The sequence below is a fragment of the Symsagittifera roscoffensis genome, chromosome 2 (genome assembly GCF_963678635.1).
Source record: "Symsagittifera roscoffensis chromosome 2, txSymRosc1.1, whole genome shotgun sequence".
In the NCBI taxonomy this organism is placed as follows: Eukaryota; Metazoa; Xenacoelomorpha; order Acoela; family Convolutidae; genus Symsagittifera; species Symsagittifera roscoffensis.
Genome location: NC_087063.1, coordinates 54,724,632 through 54,737,002, shown reverse-complemented (window position 1 = coordinate 54,737,002; position 12,371 = coordinate 54,724,632). Strand labels below are relative to the sequence as shown.

The window sequence follows — 12,371 nt, the reverse complement described above, 5'->3', positions numbered from 1 at the left end:
ACAAGCACCTTTAAGCGAACCAACATATAACCTATATCCAACACTACCACAAGAACTAAATAGAATAAAAAATTCTAGTCAAAACCAAAATACAGTCGAAATAAATAGACAAATTATACATCCTCGACGAAACAGAAATCTTCAAACTCCCCGAGTTCATTTTGATATACCTCAATCCCCATCACAAAACACTCCAGAAAACCCCATTGGTATATTACCAGAAACCCCTACGCTTCTTTCACAACGTAGCACCTCAAGCCTACCATCAGATTACTTAGGTTCAACACCAACATCTGAGCAAATACGTGAAAATCCCTTTAACCCCCCAAACCAGGCATCACGACTACCATATTGGACTACACATTCATTTACACAAGGTGAACCAAATTTAGTCAATGACCCCATAGATATTTCTACGGATACAACAACATCCTCATCACTACCAGAAACATTATCACTACCATCAACACCATCAATAAGCCAGTTTTCACCACCACCCTTTAACTTAAACTTTCCAAATAATCTCGACGCCAGATATCGAGAACAATCATCAATAAATATTCCTTTAAGACTAGATTGGAATACATTCACAGCACCTCCACCACTATTTGGACAACATCAAGAAAGTAACCGCCTTCATAACTGGGCACTTAATAGATTACAATATCGCCAAGATATTCACAACGATATCCGTGATCACAATATTCAAATACTCCAACAAAACAGTTTACAATTAAAGTTTGAAATCACAGTTAAGTTAAATAATATTACCCAACATCCCTACCCATTAAATCCACCTAACATAACAGCTCAATCACTACCACCACCATTTATAACTACTGAAGTAATATACAAATACGACAGATATACCAAAAACACAATTGGCTACATTACATTTTATAATCCATACTCAGGATTATCATACACATGTATATTTTAAAATTATTAATTTTTCTCCAACTCCTTTTTCTAGTAATCTCAAATCAAAACATAAACCCTTCTCCTCGTACAGGACCACAAGATTTACTAGTAACACATTACGATTGTGAAGAAAATGAACAAAAAACACTACATAAATATGCAATAAATCAAGTATCACAATGTGAAACAGAACCACAAGCTATAGAAACCACAGATGTAATAGCAACACTCTATTCAAAAGCCCGAGCAACAACAGTTACAGGTTATAAATTCACAGCAACATTTTCCGAAAAGAAAGTACATTGTTCACAAGTCTCGAATGGAAACAAAAACCGACTTGACCATGAATCATTCTATCAAAGTAATATAGAACGTCTTTTACATCTCAATCCCGACGATTGTAAAAATGAATTACTTAGACTAAACATCACACAAAATAAAAACTCCCAAAGAAAGTTAGTAAATTTTCAAGTTTTTCCAGACTCTGTACATCAATCACAACTTGAAAGACACCAAGGACATATAAAACTAGACGAAAAATACCCGTATAACGGCGCACACGGACGATTAACCTATGACCTACACGATAAACATTGGATACCACACATTGGTATAAATGACCCATCAAACTGCAAAGCAGACACAAAAAATAAAGGATACCAAGAAATAATGTTTTTCGATTGGAAAATACAACTCGAAAAAATACAACTAACACGAGATTTATCAGATAATACAATGATCTATCAAGGAATCCGATTACCTTGTAAAAATGATCAAGGTTATTGCGACCCTACAACGAGAACACAAGCAACAATTGTTTGGTTCCCTGAAGATACATGTACAGCATTTCAAGTAGCAAAAATACACGCTCGTATGATAAAATTTCACGAAAAATATTTTATACAATCAATTCCATATGAACAAGTCCATCCATCACGAAAACTAAGTTCTAATTTTAGAAACATAGACAATATAGAAAATAAATTGACACGTTTTCAAATATATCAAGAAACAGAACTTGCATGTAAATACAGGAATCCACTTCACAGAACACAATACTCTGAAATATTAGTTGAATACGAAAAAGGATTCGACATGACCACTGGAAAAGTAAAAATCGACCCATATGCCACAGGTCATCCTCCAAACGAAGGAACATCCTATATACCAGTTAATTTTCAAAAAAGCAACGGACAACCTGGTGGACATCTAAAACCTCATGACACCAGAAGCACACGCTTACAAGAATTATCACTAATGAACACTACATATTTCGGTAATATCCACTATGATATTCATTTAGATATGAAACTAGATTATACAATTAGCCGAATTTTTCAAGAAATGTCACTCTCCGAATTAGAAACACTACACCAATTATGCGAATTAGAACGAACACAAATATTACAATCACTTGCACTAGCAGTATTAAAAATACCCTATGCAGGATACTTATTATCTGGAAATAGATCAAATTTTTTAGACTATGAAGGAAACATCTTATGGTTTTATACTTGTACTAAAAAAGTATCACCACTATACGTTTTTGAAGATAAACGATGTTATAAAAGAATCCCTATCTTTTATAAGAATAAAGTACATTTCGTGGATACACTTTCACGAAGAACCTATTTCTGGGATACCGCAGTCCCATGTGGATCAGAAAACAGCCACAATGTAGTACAACTAAACCCTGATGAAAATAAATATTATCTTCTCACACCATATCCCACATTAATGCAATCACTCAAAAAATTTTCACCAGAAAGCATTCGCGCTATTGCTCGAAACCCAAATATAGACTTACAATCAATAGGAATCTATTCAAAATCAGATATTCAACATCACATTAGAACACAACAATTCCAAGAATTATTAACACAAATGGACACTATACAAAGACAATCAATAGACCAAAATTTACGCAAACTTGCAGAAACCGCAGGATTTGCCGATATCTACACGCAAGACTATAGCGGATATTTTAAAGACATTAAAGATTATATATATCTAAACGGTGAAAAATACCGTCCCCAAGATATATCACCAATCAACATTTTTAGCTTTGTTACACTCAAAAATGAGATCCTCGATTTTCTAGGATGGCCCTACTACATCTTAGAAAAATTGACTATTTTATACGCAATGTTTAACTTTATTGGATTTCTTTTCTCACTTTTAAAAGGAATCTACAACACATGTGCTATACACACACAAGTAAACAGACAAGCAAGTGTAGCACGCATACTATTTGCAGGATTTTTTGGAATCTTTTCTACATCTATAAACAAAATTCTTTTAGACGCACAAATAAAAGAATATAACACAAAAATAACAACACGACAAAATACATACGACGAAGAACATAACAATGTAGACATAACGCCAACGGCACCACAATTACCACCCCTACCAAATAACCATCCACTATCCCTAGTCCCACGAAATTTTCGAAATTTAGCCATCACACATAATCCAAATTTTCGACTCACCACATCACAAAGTCCCATCCAACATATAATGACACACCAGTCACAAGATGATAATACTTATGAACAAATTATTGAACAACCCCATACCACCGCTTTTCAGTCTCAAAATAATCATTTTTTTAGCCCACGATGAGCCGCCAACTTGGATCACTACACCGATCAAATTCCCACCCAACCAATCTTACCTCTCCAATCCCAATAATACCACTTTTTGCTTTTCCGCCACCCGATTTTCCATCTAGTAATGTAACATCAGGCATGAATTCCGACACTAATTCACACATCTCAGTTTTATATTCCATCTCACAACTCAATAACCCGAATATTGAAACCCCGATGAATTTGCCGACTCAGAACCATCCCCATCCAATAATTTTCATAACTCTTCTAATTTTTCTTAACCCCCTTTTCAACCCATATTATCCAATAACCCTGACCCCATTACTCCCACACCCTCTTATGCTTCCCAAGTTACCCCAACCTACTCCTCATACCATTCTGACCAATCATCTCATTCTCCAGACACCCCCCGAATCTCCCCAGAGCTAGATAATTTTATTACCCTCCAACAACAACCCTACCACCTTAATACCCCAACCATAAACCAAATCTCCTCCACTATAAATTCATCCAACCCCCCTACCCCTACACCCTCTTCAAATTATACTGAATCATTAGCACCATCATCCACATCAACTGAATCTTCACTCAACACTAATAGAGCTTACCGCACTTTTAAAAGAAAGTTCCCCAACCATCCTTTCCCAGCAAAACCAGGAACAGCCCGTGAATACATCAACCACCCCAAGCATACTAACACAAAAGAATTTTTAGCCATCACCTTACCCTCATTCCCACAATACACCTTAAACACCCCCCATGACACTAACGAAACACGCAACTTCGTAGATGAATACGTTTTAATGCCCACTCTCTCTTGGACCTCATATTATCATTTCACTAACCCTCTTTGCTTACCTTTATCTAACACTCACATCGATATAGAGCGAAATACGGACATGCTATATCGACTCACTACACCACTAACCGCTAGACAATTTACTTACGTTGGATATAAAAAATCACTAAAAACACACACTGCACCTAGAGCTAACGAATATACACTCGAATACTATGATCACAACATCATCAGAGCTAACCAAGATCAATTCTTAGACGACGATCGCTTCGCTAATCCACAAATTACCGAGAAATTTTTCATCAAGACACCATATATATTTACACTAAACATCTTCGACCGAAAGTTTGATCACATTATTTCAGAAGCACTAACAGGCACACAAGCATACGAAAGTTTTAAAGAACGCTTCCAAATATTTTCACTAACCTTTCATTTCCTTGCACCACACGAAAGAGATTTACACTGCTCACACGATATTATGTTGCGCACTAAACAAACCCACACATATAGTTATTATCGTTTCATCCAAAATCACTTTGACCTACACACACCCTCTAGACAACCACACCATCGTTTTCAATTCATTAATTCCAAATACACTTCACCATTTTTCCTAAATTTCACATATTGTATTAAAGACACTAACCTCCATGGTATTCTTCGTAATTATGACCCCATAACCCAAATGTACATCTTCTGTCCCATCACCAAGACCTTCAACGCCGAAGAATCCCGACCCTTCCTTATCCCGCACGAGTTTGTACAACCCATAGAAATCCCAATTTTAGAATTCATCCACAACACTAAATTCAATCACAAATTATATAATCTAATCCAAAACACACCTTATGAGTTTGCAGTTGGCACTGAAGAACTAACCACTATTAAGGCACTTCAATTGCTTTGGCCACTGCTTCAAACTAAAAATATCATCCGCATCTTAGCTAAACTACTAACAACTTCAGAACTCATTCACGACATCTTCCCCCACGGTTTTTTCCCCGACGACTAACAGGTAAGTATGAATTAAATGAATATAACTAACTAATTGAAATATTAAAAAACTCACCATACTTTATCCATGTTTTCCTTAGATTTTTAGCCTTCATCCGACGATCACCTACAAAAACCACAAAAAACAAATAAAGATCGCAAATTTCATCAAACAGATTTCAAAAATTCTATTAATCTCTTACACTTATAAATTTATAAATTTAATACCAATGCAGTAAATTCATCTATAATATTTTCCCCCAAAGCAGTAAATCTAATTATGATGAAAATTTGTAACTTAAAATTCCCCCATAACTAGCAGTAAATTTCCAAATTCTATGTAGTAAATTAAATAAATGCAAATGCAGTACTAACCTTTTGATATTTTCATTCATTCGCACAGAAATTCGATCCACACTCGCACAGCTCGCCCACGAAGAATTGTTTAAAATAATGAATTTCAGTTTCAAGTTTTCACACTCAACAACTCTAACATATAATAACATGTTTCAAACTTTCCTTTAACCCGGTTGGAAAGGAATTATATATTAAACAAAACTAACCAACGCAGCTTACTAAATACCACAAATCATAGAATAACAGCATGACTTAGAAAAGGAAACCAACGGTACCCAAACCGGATTAACCCAGTTTAAAACTGGATAATTTATTCTTTTGAAGACTATTATAAAGTCTAAAAAAAAAATAATAAAACACAAAAAAGTCGAAAGACAAACCCATACCACAAACAATTTGATTTTTGAAAAAAGGACACAACCAACAAAACATAAGTAAGACCACAACAAACCCAACATAAAACGTTGTCACATAACAGGACCCCTCACAAAAACCGCATGAAATCATACTCCCACTCCTGGCCTAACCCACCAGGAAGGACGTCCTGAGCATGCTCTATAGCCGGCCTAACCCACCGTGCTACATCCACGCTTTGTGACCACACCTTTATTTTTAATAAGAGCTACTCAAGTGTGAGTAACTCTTCAAAATAACCGAACTAAAACAAAAAGCTTTTGTGAAAACAACTAACTAAAATCATTATTAAAAAATATTAAACTAATAAAAGTTTTATAAAATGTAAAATCACATGATGCAATATATAGATCAGAATACAACACCAAGGACGAACATCAAAAGACAAGACGACCCCACTACACTCGAGAGAGAATGACCAACTACAATCGATATGCCGCTCACAATCACAACTCAAAGGATTTAGAGTACGACTTGACCTCGCAGAAAAGGACTTCATTGAACTAGACCAATGACCACCTCGATGTTCAAGTATACGTACAGATCCGAGTAACCAGGCATCCCCTCCACGCACAATCTCCACGCCATTCCCAAACTAGATCATACACAAAAGAAGTTCTCCACGCAGAACAGAAAAACCTGACATAGCAAACCATTCTGAAATCAGATTTGAGTTTGTTGCAAAGACGTAGTCGTTGTCACTAGAAGACACAACGTCTTATGTCTCTAACTCCAACTTCCTGGAACTTCCCTAACAAAAGAGGAAACGGAAGAAAATTATGATGTTCGCCAAACACCAACGTCCATCATCCATCCTTCGAATTGCAAAAGAACTATTCTAAAAAACTCTGTAAAACCCGGATGGGTGGAACCTGATCTAAACTACATTTTATGATTGGATAAATTAAATGTTTTACCAATGTAAAGTATTTAATATTAACCAATCATGATCCATCTAACTAACAACCCACTTATTTGTAAGTGCTGAAGTTACTTGTAATTTCAGCACCAGAGAGATTTGAATTTAACTTAGAAATTAGTTGGACTCTCCCGAGCACTTCAGCAGCCGCAATAAACCAGTATACCCTAGATCTATTGAGCCTAGCAGAGACTAGTTAAACAACCTGAGACTAGATAGTATAAGAGTAAGATTAGGATCGGTATTAGACTAAGAAGTTGCACGAATCTATCCGGCCGAAAATAAGATAGCGTGACGAGCAGACGGTGTACCCTATCCGAAATTACTCTATGAGTTACACTTCGGTCCTAACTCAGTAAAAATGATATATCACTCGACCCTTTCTTATGATTATTGGTAGTACCCGGCGATGACCATTGTACAGAGTTACTTGAAAGTTTTTTGCAAGGAAGGTGGCGTCGCGTCGGAGTAGCACAGTTTTTGAACACTTTGCCAACCTTTTTTGGTGAACTTGGTTAAAATTTTGGTTTTTCTACCGTTTCCCCGCCACATACCATTTTCTGTGATTCTACGTTTTGTCCATGTAGTCCAAATATCTTGAAAATTGGTATCTGATTGCATTACAAAATTAAAAACACATTTGGTTCTCATATACAAGTTTGTAAAGTCAGTAGTTACTCTTTAAATTAGATGCTTATGCACAAAAAGAGTAGTTGGTGGCAAAACGGTAGAAGGGCCCAGTTTTTCAGCCCAAAAATTATGCCCTTTTTTGGAAAAACTGCGTTTGAGCCAATGTAGCCAAATTACTAATGTGCCGTAAATGATTTAAAAAAATATGGAATCGATTGGTTAATGAGGGAGTCTAACTGCTATCTTAGTAATGAGGGAGTCCAACTGCTATCTTAGTAATGAGGGAGTCTAACTGCTATCTTAGTATCTACTGAAGCCAAAGACTTGTATAGAAAAATTTTATGGTTCTTCAGCTAAAAAGAGGTTGCAGTGAAATTTAAATCCATGTTGGTTGTGTTGTTTGTTTAGAAAGAATTGTATGAGAAGGCTCTCAATGACTTCGAAAACGCCGAAACGTATCTTCAAAGATCACAAGGAGGATTTATGGAAGGCGAAATGCTAGAGGCCAAATTCAGACAGGGCGAAACTCTAGTTCGCTTAGAAAGGTCAAACGAGGCCATTGAAACATTGCAAAAGGTCATCGAGAGACGACAAGCATCGAAGGATTGGCACAATGAGGCGAGAGCGATCGATTTGATTCTGCAAACCGACAAAAAGGAGAGTTACTGTCAATATATGGGACGTTTGTTGGATATTTATGGCTCGGTTTTAAGCGATGAGGGGAAAATGAAAGTTTTCAAAGCACAGGCCTTCAGATTTTCAAACGCGAGTGAGTTTTTCAAGAATGCGGTATCGAAAGCGGAGCTGATCGAACGACCTGGAATTGCGAGTGATTTGAAAAAGTGTTTCCAGGATTTGGAAAGGACTAAGAATGCTTGAATAACAACTAACTCATATTGTTACGAGAATATGACACCCCCACAGTGGCGAAAATGGATATTGATTATTTACGGAAAAGTTTTCAAAGCTAAAGTATAGAACTGATTTATCTACTACAACCATTTTGCGAACAATAATCATTTATATACAAATAGAATCGATTTTTTTTTCACTAACCTTAAATGTATTTTAGTGCCAAAATAATCAACTTTTCTGTTCGATAAAACCTGTAGATCATCTGTATGTAGTCCAGTATATAATTTTTATACAAAAAAAACTGTATACAAAATGAATAATACGTAAACAAAATTGATTATAATAACTGCTATTTACATGGGTTGTAACATTTTCAATTTTGACCATCTAAAATTATTTTAATATATTTTTTTCACAAACTGTAGCAGAAATTTGTTATCATAAAAAAACTGCCTCAGAGTTATAGTGAGCTGAACTCATTTGAGGAACAATGTTTAACACAAACTACAAACTTCGAGAGGTCCCTCTAAAATTTCGCAACGTTCTCGCGGTGAGAAAAGCAAATTTTCTCAAATGCCATTTGAAATTTTGTGGAAAAAAATTTGAAAAACAACTATGATCAATCAGTTTCTGCTACAAGATTCCATATTACTGATTTTCAAACTTTTTTAGATCAAACATTGACACAAAAATTTACTCGAAAAGCCTTCATTAAATTTTTTTAACCTGCTCATATTATCTGATGGGCGAGTATGTTGTGAAAATCAAACCATAATCTTAATGTAATATGTATAGAGCCTGGCCTGTATATAATCTGTATATTTTATGTAAATAATCTGTATATAGTCTATATATAATCTAATCTATAAATAGACTGTAGTTTCTACAACTCTCTAAAGCTACCTAGCAACAACTCACATAGGAGGTTGCTGAAATATGTTTTGTGAAGTAAGATGTAAGATCACAGTGAAACTGCACGAGTGCATGTAGTCAAAATGTTTAACGGTTTGTTGTTAATTATTTTAAAAAAAACTTGTAAAAAAGGTGGATAAGAGCTAGTGAAAACAATATGTGTGTAGGTAATCCAGATGCTACTTTGCGTCACTTATTTTATCTTTTATTGAATAACATGGCAAAAGTAAAATTGCCACTCCCCGGGTTGACAAAAAAGGCTTATCATACAATTTTCATATATGAAAAAAATGCTTGTCATATTCTTTCATACAATTTCATAGAGTAAAAGTGTATGTATGAAAATAGCAAAAAAGCATTTTTTTTCATATATGAAATTGTATGATAAGCATTTTTTCCATACTATGAAATTGTATGTTAAGCATTTTTTCCATAAATGAAAATTCAAAAAATTTTTGTTTCGAAATTTCGTGTTTCAACCAAAACACAAGCCCATAAATTTTTGTCATGAGAAAACGCAGAGTGTAACTAGCAGTTACCACGCAGATAAACTGCACTTGGTGGTTTTAGCCATAAAAGTTAATTATAACATTTTCACATGGAAGTATATACCAAATAAGTAATTTTTTGAATATGGCTAGATAATTTTTAGCTTGAAACTTATGATGGTTGAGAATTAAGGCCTGTTTTTCACAATTTTATTTTTATCTTAGCAAATGAAACAAAAAACAATAATCGTGTTTACAAAAAAGAAACATTTTCATGTATTTTGGGTATGAAACTCATCCTGGACTACGTTATAAACACAAAAATGTCAATTTTTGCATGCAATTTTTTTTTCGTAAAATTTATATTTTAGCACAAATGCAAATTTGCAGCCAAAAAAGGGATTAAAAAATTTTTACCTCAAATATTTGTTTTTGTTTATGAAAAAAATGCATATCATACAATTTTCATGATAACTTTATGATGAGCATTTTTCTGACCGAAAGTAAAATTATGTGTTTGATTGTCATTATGCCCTCTATCATAGATATACTTATTTAAATCTACTTAAAGTTACCCAGAGACGTTTTTTGGTGATTTTTGAAAATTTAATTTTTTTCTATGACTAAATGAATATTTTATAATTTTCATACATGAAAATTGTATGATAAGCATTCTTTCCAAAAACTTCATATATGAAACTGTATGATAAGCATTTTTCTTCTATGAACGTCAACCCGGGTTCACATGTTTGTTCGAAGTTCTTATGTAATGCATCATCGCTAAAATTTCTACGCAATGAAGGGAATGCAAAGTCTCGTAATATTCCTGCAGGATATCTATTCCACCCCCTGCCGACCCAAAGGGTCCCCCCTTTGTACTATTTTCAGATATCAATTTTTAGCTGACTGACCTTACAATTTTTGTAAATGCGCCTTTGGCGCCAAAATATACTAAATTTTTCAAAGTTTCGCCTGCGGCGCTGAAAACTTCAAAAAATATAGTCTTTTTACTACTTGTGGAGAGCTCAGAAAATCAATGTGGTCGGCCTAGAAGAAAGGAAATTTTCGAAACTTTTTTGAAAATCCAACCCCCCTCGAGAAAATCCTATATCTGCCCCTGGCAGGATTGCTTGTGTAATTGCGAAGCCCTGAATGATCTTCCTCTTCTTCAACATTAGAATTCTGAAATTGACTGCGCACGTGAACTGTAAAATTCATGAGGATTGGTAATGTTTTTACGTGGAGTTTTGTAAGGCTAACATACTGTTTTTTATAGAAAAGTTGCTGCTGGCTTTACTGGGGAAGCAAAGGCAAGATTAAAGGGCGTTAAAGATTAGTATAATAGGCTGCTCAGTAAAGTCATAATTCATAGGATGATGGCTATCACAAAATTTTTCAATTTTGTACCCGTCATTCATATTTATTGCCACCCACACCCTGAGCTTCCTCGTGTAAAAACACGAGGAAATTTTTTTAACACGGGATATAGCCAAATTGATTTGTGTAAACAATTTCGACCAAAATTCTGTCTCAAAAAAGTGCAAAAAACCTAATTAAAAAACCACAAAGTAAATTACCAAAACAGTAGCGGAAACCATTCAACCAAAAGTGAATCACAATCTGTCCAGCATTACGAGGCCAAACTGTGCACTGGATAGGCTCACAGTTTTGTGTCTGTTTGTTCCTGATTTCCTTAGACAAGTCTTTAAACATGTTAAAATTTTGTCGGAACGACGAAAGAAAATGAAAGAGCAAAAGAAGAACATAGGGGCGTCCTTGATGCGGAATCCGCTTACAATACACAAAATGCATAGTTTGGCCTCGTAATGAGAAAAAAATAATTCGACCTATACCTCTCCTTAAGTTTTCTCAGTTGCAGTATGGATCGGGCCGGTTGCTTCTAAGCGACAAATGACAATGTCAATTAATTGAAAAATCTTTCTAAAAAAATCTAGAATGGCGTAAGTCATGTTTTCAATTGCGTTGATTTGCTAAATTTGAAGCGACGCGTTGTTAAATGCGTTGATTTGCTAAATATTTTTTTCTATGGCTGATTTAAAAAAATCTTTGTTGTAAAAGCGTAAAACAAAAAACAATTGTCAAACTGTTTTTTCCTACTGAAAAGCAGTTTCATATCGCAACTTATAATTAACATAACTTTATCCAACTTAACTGGCAATAATAATTACATAATCGAACAAGACTGCTCGTATCAGGGCAAAATCTTGAACACTTCCACTGCTTATTAATCGGTCTCGAATGCCGTTTTTTATATTTAATGCAAGTTATCTTTTTTTTGCGTGTGGTAGCTCCAAAAATGGAATCAAAAGTATACCAAAAAATTAGATTAAAGCTCCGGATTACTGTTGAAGAAGCAAAAAGGAATGTGACGAGTGTTTCACATCAGGCAGTAGTACAAAAAAAACTCATAAAAAATAGTATTTTAAAAAAAATTCTATTTATTTAAA

General features: G+C 34.7%; 1 protein-coding gene across 1 annotated transcript in view; it reads left to right on the top strand.

Moving 5' to 3' along the window:
* LOC134840117 (uncharacterized) overlaps positions 1-8,703 on the top strand; it is a 77,826-nt gene extending 69,123 nt beyond the window's left edge. Inside the window, exon 8 of the mRNA XM_063855808.1 lies at positions 8,057-8,703. Within this exon, the coding sequence (XP_063711878.1) occupies positions 8,057-8,527 (471 nt within the window). The 3' untranslated portion in view covers positions 8,528-8,703. The remainder of the gene's footprint in view (positions 1-8,056) is intronic.
* The last annotated feature ends 3,668 nt before the right edge of the window (positions 8,704-12,371 follow it).